The following is a 17163-nucleotide window of genomic DNA, read 5'->3' on the forward strand; positions in this document are numbered from 1 at the left end:
CCCTGTCCAAAAACAGGCCTCACTCGCGTATGTACCCAGCTTGACAGTACAGTGGTGGGCTGATAGCGTACAATAGCGCTGTCCGACTGCCTTGCCTGGCCGTCTTTAGGCGGGGCCGCCACGAGCCAGCGTGGCGTGGCCGCTTTTAGCCTGAAGCCAAGACGCCCTAACACTCCACCACATGTACGCCACGCAACCATGTTAGTGCGGGCTGGTTGCCAGGCAGTCACTGTTTCATGAGTCGTCAGCACTGTCGGCCTCCCAGGTCCCCGTTTCAGCGTCATACATTGCCCATGATAGGAGGACTCACGCACGCCCCAGTCACATGAGCCTACGCTACGACCTTGGAGAAGGCTTCCCCGCAGGCACCTGAGCTCTCCCTTCTTTCTCTTCCTCTTCCTCTTCCATCATCACTCTTGTCAAATCATTGACACCTTATCCCCCCCATCACCACAACTCATCCACGGATAGCACCATCATGCGTCTGTCCACCTCGGTCGTGCTCGGAGCCGCGGCCACCGCGGTCGCCGGCGACCAAAAGATCCTCAACAAGGACAGCAAATACCACTCCCCCCTCAACCTGGGCGGCAACCCGCTCACCGGCTTCGACTGGTCCGCCGACATTGCGTCGTGGGCGCAGCCGCTCAAGGCGCTGTACGGCGACATCTCGGCCGAGGCCAAGGCGACCTGGGACGAGGTCGCGCAGCTGGCGCCCGAGGTCGTCGCGACGTTCAAGCAGAGCATCGCGGCCAAGGCCAAGCCCAAGAAGATTCACCACCGCCCCGACGCCCACTGGGACCACATTGTCCGCGGTGCCGACGTGCAGGCGCTCTGGACCAAGGGTGAAGACGGCGAGGACCGCCGCCAATATGGCGGGCAGCTCGACAACTACGACGTGCGCGTACGCAAGGTGGACCCTGCAAAGCTCGGCGTCGACTCGGTCAAGCAGTACTCAGGATACCTCGACGACAACGAGCAAGATAAGCACCTCTTTTACTGGTTCTTCGAGTCGCGCAATGACCCGGCCAACGACCCCGTCGTGCTGTGGCTCAACGGCGGGCCCGGTTGCTCGTCGATGCTCGGCCTCTTCATGGAGCTCGGCCCGGCGTCGATTGACAAGAAGGGCAAGGTGGTGCACAACCCGAGCTCGTGGAACAGCAACGCGTCGGTCATCTTCATCGACCAGCCCGTCAACGTCGGCTACTCGTACGGCAGCGGCAGCGTGTCCAACACGGCCGCCGCCGCCAAGGATATTTACGCCCTCCTCACCCTCTTCTTCCACCAGTTCCCCGAGTACGCCGAGCGCGACTTCCACATTGCCGGCGAGTCGTATGGCGGCCATTACGTGCCCATCATGGCGCACGAGATCCTCTCGCATAAGGACCGCAACATCAACCTCAAGTCGGCGCTCATCGGCAACGGCCTTACCGACGGCCTCACCCAGTACGAGTACTACCGCCCCATGGGCTGCGGCGACGGCGGCTACCCGGCCGTGCTCGACGAGTCGCAGTGCCAGGCCATGGACAATGCCCTCCCGCGCTGCCAGTCGCTTATTGAGTCCTGCTACAACAGCGAGAGCGTCTGGAGCTGCGTGCCGGCCATCCTTTACTGCAACGCCCAGTTCATCGGCCCCTACCAGCAGACGGGCCAGAACCCGTACGACGTGCGCGAAAAGTGCAAGGGTGGCAACCTCTGCTACGACGAGATGACGTGGATCACCGACTTTCTCAACCGTGACGACGTCCAGGAGGCGCTCGGCGTCGAGCCCACGACCTTTGACAGCTGCAACTTTGACATTAACCGCAACTTCATGTTCCAGGGCGACTGGATGCTGCCCATTGTCAGGGTCATCCCCGGTCTGCTGGAGCAGATTCCAGTGCTCGTGTACGCCGGCGATGCCGACTTCATCTGCAACTGGCTCGGCAACCAGGCGTGGACGGAGCGTCTGGAGTGGGCGGGCCAGAAGGCATACAGCGAGGCCAAGATCAAGGACCTGACGCTCGACGGCGCCAAGAAGCCGTACGGCAAGGTCAAGTCGGCAAAGGGCCTGACGTTTATGCAGCTCTTTGAGGCGGGTCACATGGTGCCGTACGACCAACCCGAGGCGTCGATTGACTTTCTCAACCGCTGGATTTCGGGTGAGTGGGCCAAATAGAGCGTGGGATATAGATTTGTAGATTTGAAAATTTTCTGCCTGGATAGTTGGACATTTGTTTGCTAGATGTTATAGTTGAGTAATAACTTATAAGCGTTTTTGCGATACGATATGGGCCATCATCATGTTTCATCGGCGTCACAGATGAGCTGAAGAGCCAATATACTATACCACTCGTGTTGTTATAGGACTTGACCCGACATATCGCGGGGCTACTGGCAGTTGTACTGTCATGTATGCAGATAGAATAGTGAATAGATTGATAACTCTCCCAACTGAGTCCGCGCCATGGCTGGTTCAAGTTTGCAGCAATTGTCACGTGCGTGTTGTCATTGCTGACAACCGCCAAGACGAAATCCTTAAAACATGGCGCTCTAGAAATGCAGTAAAGCCAACCAGGCATCTTCAACCTCGTCCTCATACACTGTCAAAGATGCCCTCTCTAAATGTATAAAAGCCCGCCCACACTATCCTCCAAGCGCCCTCCGCACAGGCTCTCTTAGGCAGCCGCGGCAGCCTGGCCCTCTGGCTTCACAGGGGCAGCCGCGGCAGCCTGGCCCTCCGGCTTCACCGGGGCAGCCGTCGTCTCATTGTGCCTAGCCGCATAAATGCCCTGTGCCTTTTCCAGCATGGCCAGGATGAGCTTCTTGTCGGTGCCGAGCTCGTTGAAGCCGACAATCTCCTTGTGGCGGGGGATGGCGTTGATGCGCGCCTCGTCGAGCTCGAGGATCAGGCCAATGTACGCCATGGACTCGGGCGCAATCTTGAGCGGCGGGATGCTCGGGTGCGTCATGAACCTGTCGTCCTGCTCCTTGCCGGCCAGCTGCGCCGACGCCGCCACCTTTTGCGCGTCAAACACGCGGCCAAACTTGAGCGCCAGGAGCAGCTGCAGCTCCTGCACCGTCTTGGCGCCGTCGGCGCCGCCGGCCGCCGCCGCCGGCCAGAGCTTGGACAGCTTCTCCTCGGTGGTGGCGCCGCGCAGCAGCGAGGAGATCTGCAGCGCGTGGTGCAGCGCGTGAAAGTCGACGTCGTCCTGGGACATGGTGGGAACGCGCGACTTGATAAACGCCCCCGGGTTCAGCGTCAGCGGGTCAATGTCCAGCAGGCCCTTGGACTGCCCGAGCACGTACGCCACGTCAAACAGCTTCGGCAGCGGCAGCGGCGTCTTCTTGAGATGCTCGACGACGACGCCGAGCTCGCGGCGCACGGACGGCTCCAGATCGCTCGCTGCGTCGCCCGGTACCGCCGGCACTAGTGGCGTGTAGTGGTGCACTACTTCTGGCGACAAGAGGTTTGTCACGGTTTCACTGTTGTACTGCTCCGCCATCTTGTTCACCGAGAGATCGGTGCCCTTCTTGATCAGCTCCGGCAGCTGCAGGAGAAACTCGCGCTGCTTGGCGACAATCTTGGGCGAGATCTGCGCCTTGATCTGGTCGGTGACGTTGAGCATGACGGCGCGAATCTGCGCCTGGTCTCCGCCCTTGGCGGCCGAAGCCTGCACCGTCGCGTTGGCGGCCGCAATGAGGTCCGCGGCATCGGACACAACCGCCATGCTCTCCGCGTACAGGGTGCCGTTGAGCTTGTCCCGGAACTTTCTGTTGCTCGCCAGCTTGTCCGCCGAGTAGTAGTACGTGTAGACGGTGTCGTCGAGGACCTTGCTCCAGGCCGCGTCGCGCGTCGCCTGCGCTTCCTCGGGCTTGGGCACCGCGTCGGCCTTGAGCAGGCCGGCGGCGACGCGGAAGACTTGGACCGCAAAGGCAAACGGCGCCAGCGGGGTGAGGAGAAGGATGTCGGCCGTGATGCACATCATCTGGTCAATGGGATCGATGCCTGCCTTGCTCTGGGACTCGGCAATGATGTTGAAGCCGCACCCGACAAAGGGGACGATGCCGGTCACGGCTGCGGCCCGCTCCCAGCCCGTCGTGTTGGTAGCAAAGGCGGTGACGACGCCGGCACCCCAGGCCACGAGACCGGCACCCTCAAGAGCTAGCCCAACCTTGGAAATCGAAAAGTGCGGCGACTGTGGTGTGAGTGGCTTGTAGCCGAGGACCCGGGTGCGTGCGTCTTGGATCTTGAGCCCCCACTCGGCGGCCTTTTGACTCAGCTTGCGAGAGGTGAAGAGGTCTTCAAACACTTCATCTGAAGTCTTCTGGGCCACCTTCTCGACTGCCGTCTCTGTTGAACCACCGCCGAGACCTTCTTCTGCCGATCCAGGCTCCTTGATGCCTTCGGGCTCTGTGGCTACTGTCTCTCCTTCTATTTGACCGGCCTCCGCCGGATCTTCCTCGTCAGCTTCCAGTCGGCAAGCCACGTCTCTCTTCCTGAGATCCGTTTCCTTGCACAGCGGATCCAAGTCCTCGTACGCGTTCGGCACGCCGGCCTCACCGGCCTTGGACGTCAGCTGCGCCTTGACGCACGCCTCCGCCTTGGCGCAGACCCCTTCGCTCACAAAGGCCTGGAGGCTCTCCGACGTCTTCTTGCCCTTGTACTGCTTCCAAGGCGCCTTCTGCCACGCCGGGCTATCCTGGGGAAACCCGGCCAGCTCCGGCCGCCCCCCGCTCGCGCGCGTCTTGTCGTACTTCGCGGCATTGTATTTCGGGTTCGGGACGTATGCTTCGGACATGGCGCGGCCAAGGTCCTTCTTGAGCTCCTCTGTGAGCGGCTTCCCGTTGAGCTTGTGGCCGTGCTCCCGCAGCGTGAGCCAGTCACCCGGTCGAAGGTCTGTGCTCTTCTTGATCCAACCCCGGATTTGGTCAAACGGAATCTGGCCGGCGGCGGCCAGTTCCGATTCCTTGGCAAAGTCAACGGACAGGTACTCGCCCAGAGTCTTGGGGACGTTGATCATCTTCTCGTCTGGCGCGACCACGTAGACGAACCCGGTGGAGCGGCCAAAGTCACTGGCGGCGGCCGGGTCCATGGACGTCGACACGTACTTGGTGTACTCTTTGGCGACCTTGACCGCGACGTGGGAGTAGATGCTGCTGCCGGCCTCGGTCTCAGCGGCGGTGATGGCGCGGGTAGGGGCGCGCGGGAAAAAGCCCTCGGCTGCTTCGATGGCAGCGGCATCGCGCGTCTCGCCACGGTAGGTGACCAAGGGCTCTTCTGGCAGCTCAAACTTGGGAAGTCTGTCGATGTTCTTCTTGTAGCCGACCTTCTTTCCCTTTGAAGTCGAAGGTGCATTTGCAGGGGCGGCGCGGACGGCTCACCACCACCAACGGGCGGCTTGGAACCCTTGGGCGGTTTGGGAGTCTTCCCAGGCTTACCAGGCTTCGAGTCGCTGTTGCCTCGATAACTCAGCTGACGCAAGTTGTTGCCGGAAGATGGGTGACCGTGGCTGAGTCCAATGAAGAGAAAGAAAGCTGCCAAGACAGTCAAGGACAGCCAGGAAACCCTGGACTGTCGAGTCGTAAAAATTCTCATGCTGATGTGTCTTGTGTCAAGTACAAGGTTAAAGGAGTGTGAGGTACAAGGCTTAGGAAGGACCTATTGTCTTGCGAGGAACGAATGTGATTGAATATCGAATGAACAAGTATAGCGGCGCGCCTTTTATGTATATTTCTGAAGCTATGTTTCTAGCTCGTCAAGCAACATGACCGTAGGCGTACCTGTGAATTGCATAACAACATGACTGTGCGACTGTGCCTGCCGGTTGCTCGCCATCAGAGCATAAGTGACGACTGCAACTACATTGAAGCATGGCAACTTGTTCTATGCGCTGCCCCGCTGCGTGCAAAAAATGAGGCCTTGAAGGAAAGCTTACGCTTGCTTGGAAGGCGAGGCCGGGAAAGAAGCTTACGCTTGAAGGCGAGGCCGGGAAAGAAGCTTATGCTTGAAGGTGATGCCGAAAAGAAGCTTCCGCCTGAAGGTGAGGCCGAGAATAGAAGCCCACGCTTGAAGGCGAGGCCGGGAAAGAAGCTTATGCTTGAAGGTAAGGCCGAGAATAGAAGCTAGTCGTATGCTCTGCCGTGATATACGGAAAACAAGGCGATAATAGAAGCATACGCCTGAAGGCGAGGCCGGGAAAGAAGCTTACGCCTGAAGAAGAGGCCGAGAATAGAAGCTCGTCGTATGCTCTGCCCTGTGGCTCGGAAAACGAGCCTGAGAATACAAGCTCACGCCTTGGCAAGTTTGCAGCGCTTCTAGAAGGCGCAGGCGGATGTCATGTACTAGATTCATGCGTTTGCGATCACGCCGTTAATGCCATGTCTCCACGCGCGCCGGGACATGAAGAGGAATCGTGTTTCAAGGCGAATTCATTCCTGCCTCGCCCCTGAAAGCGTTTAGGCAACTTGTCGTGCGAGCCAATGCAGCATCGACTTTGGACTACGAGCCGTCACCCATGTCAACAATGGGAGCCTTGATGGCTGCGCTTGACTCGGGCATGAGAACTGGGATGCTGCCCACAGCCCTGCTTGGGTTAGTTATTGGCTCGACCTGATGCTCGACACATGCTCGAGTTGCACGCTGTATGCCACGGCGAAATATCCAGCATTGCATACATGTACATCTGCATTATTACGACAGAGCGCGCTTATTGTTCAAGTCGGTGGTTTCTGCAGCGTTATAGGCGAATGAGCTTGGCCATTTCGCCCTTGCAACTTTTGCTTCCATGAATAATCTGTGCAAATTACATACTTTCATATGCGGCCCAAAACGGAAGACGAGACGGGACGCAGGTCGACGTCGGCCCTGCTGTTTGCACAGTAGGACCCATGATGAGGTTAGTAGTTAACTAGCCTGACAACCTGACTAGCCCTGTCTCGTGCAGCCGAAATTGTTGAGGTAGCGTCGAGCTTTTCCTTGCCTTGCCCCGTTTTGCCAGGGTTCCAACCGCTACTAGTTAATTTGCAGTTACAATGGCAGAGTGAAAAGCGAGTGTGGCGATTCGTCTGTTTTGCGTGCCTCGGTATAGAGTGGGGGGGGTCAAGAGGTGGTTTGGATTAACAAAGAATGAAGGAAAAAAAAGTTGAAAAAAAAAACAAAGAAGCCTTTTATCCGATTGCCAAATTACAAGTGGATGGGCTTACGTACGTCTCAGCCTCTGCACAAGGAGGCCATAATTGCGCAGCATGCAACAGTCTTGATGCCAGCACCACACAGTCGTTGCACGAATCAACGTCGTACAGATAAAGTAGTTACAAACTGCACTACAAATTAAAAATTACAGACCAACTTTAACTAGTTCCGACGTTATCATCACTAGTTCTTCCTCCCCAACAAAACCGCTGCTGCCCTCTCGGCCGCGAATCAAACTGGCGCGCTCCGGGATGCCGAGATGGAGTGGGGGCATCTGTCGTGTGCCTGGTGGCTGCCAAGTCACACCGCCACCATTGCTGTTAGTCTTTTGCGTCGAATTTCCCGCATCTGCTATCAAGCGCACCAGATCTGGTACCTGCTCAACCCCCCTTGAGGTGGCACTGCACGTTTCCCACCAAAAAAAAAAACGACAACAGCTATCCGCCCAACACCCCTCCTTTGCTACGTCCACACCTTGTCCTGCACCTTTGATATCTGCGTGTGTGCTCTATCTGAGCCGCGGTTCATCTGCCATCTGGATCTTTATTAGTTATCTGCTGCAGATTCGTCTTGTCAATGATTAACTACTGGCCCGCCGTAACATGTGTTCTTGTGCTGGTCTGCAGTCCTTTCCAGTCCATCGTTGTACTCTACTGCGGACGCAGCACCAACAACCAAGACTGCTTGCCTGTTCTATGGTACTTCGAATTGAGTTGCTACATAAAATTAGGCAGCATTTGGGTAATAACTGAGCATAGCAATAAACAATACCGAGTACAAAAGGCTACCCACGAGGTGTCAATGACATAATCCTCAAAATGATCCTATAGCTGCACATGCCTCGGTCCCTCTACCTGCCATCGCGACATCACATCCCCAACATCCCCAACATCTTTCCCTCCTCCATGTCTCCGATCTGAGCCACCGCAACCGCTCACAATTACTCCTCCCAGATCTACCATCCGGAGCATCCAGGAAGCGGACCACGGAGCAACCCCCAGCTGCCCGAACATCCAACAGAGCACAAGGGGCGTGGCTCTTGTCCCGGCCGGGGTGTGCTGATAACCCATACCAGGACTTTTGGGGGCTTTGCTTCTAATTGCCTTCTTCCCGCTCCACGGCGTTTGAACCTTGAGCAAACATTTTTTTTTCCTCTTCCCTTTTCCATTGCTTCTTCTTCACTTTCTCAAGCATTGCTTCGTCGTCTTGGTCCACAACATTCATCCGAGACCACGGTTTTGCATCACCGGCTCGACCAACCCGTCCAACCGCCTTCGTGTACCCTGGGACAGGCTCTCGTGCACCTTGAGCGCCAAATACCCATCCCTCGTTGTCTCCAACGGCGTTTCTCTTACCGCCTCACGAACACGACCCGATTGACCACTCGTCCCCCGTCACCGAACTGCGATTGTCTCCAAACATACACATCGACACCATGTCCGTCCACTCCAGCATCATCGGCGGTCTGCCATCCTCGAAGCTCTTTAGCTTCCCGCCGCATAACCCAGCGCCGCCCGTCCCTCCCGCTGCCGTGTCCACCTTCTCCGTCATGCGGCCGTTCAACATCCCCGACGGCCTCTTCCTCGGCGCCCTCGACGCCCGCGTGCCCATCACCATCGCCGCCCTCTACGCCGTCTCCGTCAAGCTGCTGAACCGCTACAACCGCGCCCACCACAAGCAACCCTGGGGCATCTCCAAAACCGCCGCCTTCCGCTTCTTCGTCGTCCTCCACAACGTCTTCCTCGCCGTCTACTCGGCGTGGACCTTTTGGGGCATGCTCTCCGGTATGCGCCGGAGCATCGTCAGCCCGCTCGGCCCCGGCGGGCTCGCCGCCACCGCCGACAGTGCCTGTCGCCTACACGGCGCCCCCGGGCTCGGCAACTCGGTCTACTTCAACGAGCACCTCAGCCGCTTCGAGAGCGCCGGCCCGCATACCCCTGCAGGCGTCATTGACGCCGCCACCGGACTGCCAAACCCCACCCAGGCCGGCCGCATCTGGAACGAGGGCCTCGCCTACTACGGCTGGATCTTCTACCTGAGCAAGTTTTACGAGGTCCTCGACACCTTCATCATCCTGGCCAAGGGCAAGCCCAGCTCCACGCTGCAGACCTACCACCACGCCGGCGCCATGCTGTGCATGTGGGCTGGCATGCGGTACATGTCCGCGCCTATCTGGGTCTTTGTCCAGTTCAACTCTTTTATCCACGCTCTCATGGTAAGCGCGCTCGTCCGCTCACATACTCACTCATCAGCTAACACATGCCCAGTACACCTACTACACCGTGACCGCTTTCAACATCCGTGTCCCCGTCCTCATCAAGCGCAGCCTGACGAGCATGCAAATCACGCAGTTCCTCGTCGGCGCTTCCCTCGCCATGTGCCACTCCTTTGTCTACTACTTTGCTCCGGCCGCCACCTCCACCTCCACCTCCACTTCCACCTCGGACCCTTCCACCGCCGTCGAGTCGGTCCGCGCCCTGCTCTTTGGCTCCGGCGCCGACGCCCGCCGCATCAAGACCGTCGTCGACCAGGAGGACGTCTCCTACGTGTCGCAGCCCTGCATCGTCAGCTCCGGCGAGACCTTTGCCATCTGGCTCAACGTCGTCTACCTCGCGCCCCTCACCTACCTCTTCGTTAGCTTCTTCATCACCAGCTACGTCAAGCGCAGCAACGCCGCCAACAAGTTTGCCGGCAAGGGTGCCGCCGCCCGCCGCCTGAGCAACGTTAACGTCGACGTGGCCCTGGCCGAAAAGGCTGGCTGGGATGCGGCCCGAGGCCTCGAGCGCGAGGTGTACGGGGGCGAGCGCATGGTGCGCAGCGGCGATAACAGCCCCACGCGCGAGGAGCCTGCTACCCGCCGCACCACTAGACGCCGAGGTTAAAATCTGAATGCAAGCTGGGAGGATATGCAGAAGAGAGGCGAAAATGGGACATGGTAAAGAGCGAGAAGAAGGAGGGAAAGAAGCTTAAGAAGTTTACATGACATGGCGCAAGATGCTATTTTATTCTCATGATTTGTCTAGACTGTTTTACACACGGAGCCAAACTGCATTCATTGTTCTGGTTACTGGGGACCCGGGTAACGCCTTTATTGTTACCTTTCTGTTGCTACTATTTATACACGACGCTATCAGCGCTTGATTTCTTGTCGATTCATGGATGCGAGCGCGTGCTGTTCATCAATACATGAGTATGGACGTTTTTGACTTTTGAAGTCACTAGCCATTTTTCCCGTGAAAGACTTGTTTGTGGACAGTCAACACGTTTATTAAATTGACAAGCAAAGTTGCTTTTGCGAAATCGTGGTCAAGCATTCACATTTATTTGCATGGCATCGGGGGCATAGATGTAGATGAAATCTTTGGTTGATGAATATATTATGAAAGATGCCGTGGCTCTTTCGCAAGGTAGCAAGCTCTCTGGATATGCTCATGTTTCAAGCCAATGGCGAAACCTGTAACGCTGAGAAAAAAAGACGCAAACAAATAAATGGCAAATATGCAATGCAACAGCCTAAAAGCCGGAGATAATGTCGTAAATGCCTGCCCAAAGCCTAAAATGACGCGGTGAAAATGCCTCAAACACCACGAGAAACCTGCCTCTTGTGAAATTGCACAAGAGGGCAAAAGAAAAGGAAAGGGCGGAATCCCCAATCCATGAATAGTGACTGGTAGTCAACTGAAGTCTATAGAAATAGAAAGGTCCTTTGGTAATCTGCCTGGACCCGGGTATCATGGTTGTCTTGATGGCTAGCCAGCCAGCGCAAGACGTGTATATGTGTATCGTGTATGCGCGGGAAAATGTAGTAAAGAGATGATGCAGGATGAGATCCAGCCGAGCCTCTAGAATGTGCTCCAGTTCCAGTCGCGTGGGACGCTGGCGGCCAAGTCCTTGCTGCTGGGCAGGTTAAACTCGTTATCCGCGCCGCCTTTTCTGGCCGCAATCGCCGTCGCGCCCCTGGCCGTCGCGCCCGCGCCCGTCGAGTCGGAGCCCGAAGACTGGCTGTTGTTGCGCGAGTGGCGGGCCTTGACCTGCTCAAAGCAGTGGTTGCATGTGCGCGAAGGGTCGGCGCGCGGGTTAAAGTTGGCGTCCTGGTCGAGGGGCAGCACAGAAGCCGAGTGAGAGTCGCAAAAGATGTTGCCACACTTGCGGCAGTGGTGCCTGCGGGTGAAGTAGGTAAAGGTGCGCTTGCACAAGGGGTCGTCGCAGACGGTCGATTCCGTGTCGGGCTGTCGCGTGTCAGTGCGCTGTCCTGGTCTAGCCGTGTTGTGCCCGCGGCTGTCTTGCGAGCTGCAGGCGAGATCAAAACATACCTTCCAGTGCTTGCGCGTGGGTGCTGACATGACGTCGGGATATGTCGCTAGATCCCATTCACCCTCTAGGCTCTTGGAGCTGTCGATGGTCGAGCGGCGGCTGAGGCGGTAACCGATGGCACCGAGGCCGGTCAGGCTCAGCAGGTTGGCCGTGTTGGTGCGACGCAGGGTCGAGTCGGAACCCGAGTCTGACGAGGCACCGGGGGAGCGCGAAAGCGGCTGTGCGGGCGGAAACTCATAGTTGGGGCGCAGAACAGCGGGCATGTACAGAGGGCGTGCGCCTTTGCTGTGAATATTGCTACGAGAGCCCGAGGTACCGCGAGGCGAGGGCGGCGTCGAGGCATAGTGGCCGTCGTTTTTGTTTGTGAGGTCGGTATTGATCTGGAAGCGAGGACCAGCGCCGGCAAGGTTGTAGGACTGGGATCGGGCGTGGTGAGTAGGGCGGTGGGCAGGGAGAAAGTGACGAGAGTGATGCTGCTCGCTGGGCAGCGTAGGCATGATGAGCTGGGCGGCCATATTGCAGTGCTGCCAGTGACTTGGGTATTGAGGCTGTACTGGCAATGGAATGGCTGGTTGTAAAAGTGACCGTGAGAGCGTCGCGATGAGATGCGGAGGGAAAGAGATTAAAGAAATATGATGGCTGCGTGTCTCTGGCCAGGGTCTCCTTGGTGTTTTGTTGGAAGCGGGCGAGAGAGGAGGGGTGGGTGGACAGGGAGGGAAGTGATCGTCGGGGATGGGATTGGCGGTTTGCGGTGGCCCGGGGGGGCGAGTCGGGGGGCCCGCCCTAGTGGTATTAATGGAACAACTTGTTATCAGTTTGAGATGGCGGCAACCCAGGAGCGCGGAGCTGACTATCGTAGCGCGGCAATTGGCTCAGGAAAAAAAGGCGGCTTTGGGTCAAGTGGAGGGTAGCCACCTGGCGATGGTGGATGGTTGGCTGGTGCAGTTTTGCGGGAGGGGAAACGAAGCCAAAGACTGGAGACTTTCGTTTTAGTGGACTGAGCGGTGTGGGCGATGAACTTGTCTCGTGCGTTGCAGGTTCTAGGATAATGCAACCAAGGTGACGGGTGACAGTGATGTAATGCTGTTGGCAAGTTGACAAGAAGGGGGATAGACGGGGAAATGATGGGCGATGGAGAAGCGGTGCTTGTTGATGAACGGTTGATGACGAGAAGGCGCAAAATTGCTGCAAGACTACGGATACCTAAGGCATGCATTTTCGCGGAATAGGTACGTACTGCGTACCTTAGGACCTACTAAGGTACCTAGGTAACTAGGGAGGTACCATCTTCCTGGCAGGTCGGCCGACGCCCGCGCCAGGGAACAGCAGTCGTGGCGTGCATGAGAGGGAAAAAAAGGAAAAAAAGGAAAAAAAAGATGACAAGGCTGTGGTCACTTTTGCTGTACAAATTAACTACTAGTTACAGATTATTAGTTAATTTGTACGAGGCCTGCTATTCTTCCAGCCAGCCACCGTACTACAGGCATCCCCAGGCATCTCCGGCCAAACACAGCCTTCTCCGACCTTTCCCTTTCCCACCACTCACAGCCCGCCAAATTGCCCCCAAACTTCGACGCCGCTCGTAGCCCGGAATGCACCGGCGCCACCCTCGCACCTCTTTTCTCTTTGCCTTGTTTGCCCTTTTGCCTGTGGCCTCTTGCCGCCCCTCCAAGTTCCAACCCTCGTCACCTTCGTCCCCTGCCCTCCCTGCACGACACACGACACCATCGCCAACGGTGCCTTCAGCCTCCTGTGCGGCATTTCCCAGATCCCAAAGCACTGACCATGGGCCCAGTTTGCTGGACGGCTGCACGGCCTTCCGTTTGCCGCCGTTGATATTTGACCTGTCGCTTGGGACTTGGCTCGCCAACATGGAAATCGTCCATCTTGCTTCCGCTTCTTCTCCATGACTTCAATTATTAACCCTTTCTCCTGCGCATCGCCAAGCACGTGCACACATGCATTTATTTCAGCCGCATTACCCTGCAAGGGTATGGCTGAGGAACGCCTAATAAAGCCGAGCAGAGTTTGCCACTAATCCGACTCTCGTTTCTCGCTGCACTTCCTTACACGGCATATTGTCATGCACATCTCTTGGCTTTCTCCTGAATGGCAAATGCTCCGAGCCCCTGCTTCAGCCTTTTGACACATTTGACCTTGATTCTCTTACACTTGAACGCAATTGGCCCCCTCGTCGACCGACCGACCGAGCTGGCTCCACCACTAAACCGTGGTCTTGAGCCTAAACGCCACCATTTTTCGCCCGACATCCGTGTCCTTGCTGCGGCCTGCATCCCTGTTGTGCTGGTCTTGACAACACGAATCATATTCTTTCGCTGTTGTGATATCGGCACGACGCACATGTGACCACTTTCCTCAAAACGCACTTGAGCGGCAACGTTCCGAATCCAGAAGGTTGCGTCAGATCCAATCTCACTGCTGACATTCAGTCCTCAATAAGCAGCCTCGTAAACTGGTGCCAGCACGAATTGAGCAGGTCGCGGACATATATGCAACTCCTGGCACCCACAAGCTTCTTCACGACACCAACCTCTTTCAGACTACAATAGCAACTCGACAACAAAGGGACAGATTTTTGATCCACTGCGCTTGTTTAGTCGATGGCTATTAGCTGAGATGAACTCTCTGCAGAGTGTCATAGAGTTCCTATTTGCTATTTGCCTTGTTAGTTACAGGCAGAACGTACCCGAGCCAGTCCCAGGAGCCGCAAAGTCTCTGACAAGCAACCCGTCAGCCTTCGTTCCTCTTGCCTGCCGCGCTCCGCACCGATCCTGTCTCGAACAGGAAATGTCTTGCACGACCACTCTGTCAGTTCAGTCGTGTCAGTCCCCCGGAGAAAGCACAACAACTCGCCCAGTTTTCTCTACAAAAACCTGGCCAGCGGGCGCCAGAAGAACTGCGCCGCCGCTATTGGCTCCAGACTTTCTAGAACCCTTGACTCCTCTTCGCCCCCATTTTCCACCGAGGATGGGTTCGCCGCCCCCATAATAGCGCCGCCCGCGACTCGTTGCATTCATCAATACTTCTTTTGAGTCTTGGCGCGCGACAAAGCTCTGAGCCCTGCTGCGCTGCCATACGGCCGTTGACCGTCGGCGAATAACACAACGGCATGACAATTCCGTCGTCGGAAGTTGCCGCAGACCGGATTCAATACCAACCCAGCTGGAGCAAACTGTCCGACCAATCAATACTCACCCACTTATGCCTCCACCATCGTCTGTTCCAAACTCGAGCAATCAATGCAATGTCGGATGCAGCCTCAGCTGAGCCTGTACCCGACTACAAGCATTGTAGCAGGCTGTCCTCCAACGTCACCTTGGAATGCAGGATGCGGATGGGGGGCTCGGGATGCACGCAACATGTGAACCGTACCGCACTCAGTTCAGAACCTGGTTGATACTCGGTCCAATATCAGAGGGGCAACTTGATATCCATGCCAATGGATACTCAAGTGGGTTGAACCGCCCAATCTATTCTTGACATCTATCTGCCAATGGTTATACACACTTGCACCCAAGTGGGTTGCATGCAATTATTCTGCAAGCGGACTACATATATGGCAATCTATTCTTGATATCCTCTCACCTGCGACGGTTATTCGTACGGAGTATGGTACTGGGCTTCACTTTCATGTCAGTGGAAGTCAACGACCGGAAACATCGGAAAACATCTGTCGTTTTTATTGTACTCTGGTCATCAACTACTCGCATGCCATTCCCTATCCGCAACACATCGCCGTGAAGAAACATGCAATTTTTGGCAATTCCATTCATACCAACTTGTTTCCTCGTAAATATCACCCCGATCCTTTCACTCGTGCGCCTTGTCAACTGCAACGCTTCGCCGCAACGCCTCGCCCCGAAATACATCATATTACCACCTTGACTTCTTGATGACGTCTCGTTCGGCTATGCAGGGTACATCTTCTTCCCCCTAATCCACGTCTCCGCAACCTTGGCGTCTAACAGCTTCTCGGCGTCCCACTCCATGTCCACCAGAACCAGATCCGCCTCCCAGCCTGGTCGCAACTGTCCGGCCCTGTCCTCGGCGAAACAACTCCGTGCAGACCCTCGCGTCGACGCTGCCACCGCGGCTGCTAGCGACAGTGCAAATTGAGGCGTCGTTTGCGTCGTCATGTTGCGCTCCAGGGCTGACCGCCGCGTCGTCGCCACATACAGGTTCGCCAACGGATTGTAGGGTGCGGTCGGAGAGTCGGTGCCCAGTGCCAGCTCAGCGCCGTGCTCCGCAAAAGCCGCGTAGGGAAAGACGTGCCCGCACCGGGCCTTGCCCAGCAGCTTCTCCCACGCCGCCAAACTCGCCGGATCGAGGTGCACGGGCTGCACAGAGGCGGTGATGCCGAGAGCGCCGAGACGCGGCACATCCTCAGGTGCCGTCGTCTCGAGGTGCTCGATGCGGTGTCGGCCCGCGGGGTTTCCGACAGCCTCGAGCGCGTCAATCGCCAGCTTGATGGTGGCGTCTCCGATGGCGTGTATGGCAATCTGGAGGCCTGCAGTGTCAGCGCGGCGCAGCACCGGCTCGAGGGCCTCTCGTGTCCACACGGGCGCGACACTCTGGTTGTTGTGCGAATATGGCTGCTGCATAGCGGCGGTGCAGGCGTCGATGACGCCGTCGCCCACAATCTTGATGCCCGCGATGCGGAACCGCGGGCTGGTGAGGCGGTTATACTGCGTCTGCAGCTCAATGGCGCGATCAACCTGCCGTATGGTGTCCTCGGGTGACGGCTGCGGGAGGATGAGCCAGTGCGCGGCTACCCAAATGGGGAGCTCGCCGTGCTCCTGCCGGTACTGCTGGAGGGTTGTCCAGTCCTCGTCGCCCATGGCCATATCCACGACGCCAGCGTAGCCCGAGGCGATGTAGGCGTCGAGTGCGGCCTGCACGTGCCGCTGCCTCTCCTCAACCGTCCGCTTGCTGTGCAAGAACGGCCAGACTATGCCCAAAGCCGCCGTCTCCTGCATCACGCCCGACGGCTTACCGTCGGCGTCGCGCCGGATGTGGCCGCCGGGAGGGTCTTCCATGTTCGACACGCCCATCTCGTCCAGCGCAGCTGTATTAAGCCACGACGAGTGCAAGTCGTCGGCGTCAATGTACACGGGACGGCTCTTGCCCGGCACATCGAGCCCGTCAATCTGGGTTGCGAGCTCGTTACCGCCGGTCGACGGGTGGAACCAGCCCCGGCACAGGATCCGCGGCAGTTCTGGGTGCTTGGCCGCCCAGGCGCGGATGGCCGCCTGGATCTCGCCCAGGTTCTTGCTCGACCGAAGATTGAGCTTCTCAAGCCCGGCGCCCGTCTGGCAGAGGTGCATGTGGCCGTCGACGAAGCCGGGCAGGACCACGCGGCCCTGGACGTCGTGGAGTATGGCGCCCGGCGCGGCTTTGGCCTTGATCACGGCGGCGTCCGTCTCGTCACCCACGTGCGTAATCTTGCCTGTGACCGCGTCGAGCACGACAACGCTGGCGAAGCGGTCAGGCGTCTCGCCGTCGGCTGCGAGGAAGACGCGGCCATTGTGCAGGATGGTAGGCATGGTTGATGAGTTGGTGGCCTTGCAGGAGGAGGAGGAGGCAGTCACTGAAAAAGAAGAAGAAGAAAAATAGGAATGCTCAGTGATGCGTACATTTTGATCAAGTTACTAATTTAG

At 57.4% G+C, this 17163-nt stretch overlaps 5 protein-coding genes across 5 annotated transcripts; 2 read left to right on the top strand and 3 right to left on the bottom strand.

Annotated features, from left to right (window-relative positions):
• Positions 1–478: 478 nt before the first annotated feature.
• Positions 479–2221, top strand: CCM_05858 (carboxypeptidase Y precursor; the record flags this gene model as incomplete). The annotated part of the gene is made up of 2 exons (XM_006671002.1): positions 479–2138; positions 2178–2221. The coding sequence occupies 2 exons, from the start codon at positions 479–481 to the stop codon at positions 2219–2221; spliced, it is 1704 nt and encodes a 567-aa protein (XP_006671065.1).
• Positions 2222–2654: 433 nt separating this feature from the next.
• CCM_05859 (Heat-labile enterotoxin, A chain) lies at positions 2655–7445 on the bottom strand (the record flags this gene model as incomplete). Its single annotated transcript, XM_006671003.1, has 8 exons — positions 2655–5315; positions 5372–5489; positions 5952–6115; positions 6189–6273; positions 6483–6563; positions 6675–6844; positions 6898–6988; positions 7321–7445. 8 exons carry the CDS (start codon positions 7443–7445, stop codon positions 2655–2657), a joined length of 3495 nt encoding a protein of 1164 aa, XP_006671066.1.
• A 1161-nt stretch (positions 7446–8606) lies between these two features.
• Positions 8607–10053, top strand: CCM_05860 (GNS1/SUR4 membrane protein; the record flags this gene model as incomplete). The annotated part of the gene is made up of 2 exons (XM_006671004.1): positions 8607–9386; positions 9424–10053. The coding sequence occupies 2 exons, from the start codon at positions 8607–8609 to the stop codon at positions 10051–10053; spliced, it is 1410 nt and encodes a 469-aa protein (XP_006671067.1).
• Positions 10054–11013: 960 nt separating this feature from the next.
• CCM_05861 (FYVE domain protein, putative) lies at positions 11014–12701 on the bottom strand (the record flags this gene model as incomplete). The annotated part of the gene is made up of 3 exons (XM_006671005.1): positions 11014–11400; positions 11485–12038; positions 12689–12701. 3 exons carry the CDS (start codon positions 12699–12701, stop codon positions 11014–11016), a joined length of 954 nt encoding a protein of 317 aa, XP_006671068.1.
• A 2713-nt stretch (positions 12702–15414) lies between these two features.
• CCM_05862 (amidohydrolase family protein) lies at positions 15415–17049 on the bottom strand (the record flags this gene model as incomplete). The annotated part of the gene is made up of 1 exon (XM_006671006.1): positions 15415–17049. The coding sequence occupies one exon, from the start codon at positions 17047–17049 to the stop codon at positions 15415–15417; it is 1635 nt and encodes a 544-aa protein (XP_006671069.1).
• Between the last annotated feature and the right edge of the window lie 114 nt (positions 17050–17163).

The sequence above is a fragment of the Cordyceps militaris genome (assembly GCF_000225605.1).
Source record: "Cordyceps militaris CM01 unplaced genomic scaffold CCM_S00004, whole genome shotgun sequence".
Classification (NCBI taxonomy): Eukaryota; Fungi; Ascomycota; class Sordariomycetes; order Hypocreales; family Cordycipitaceae; genus Cordyceps; species Cordyceps militaris.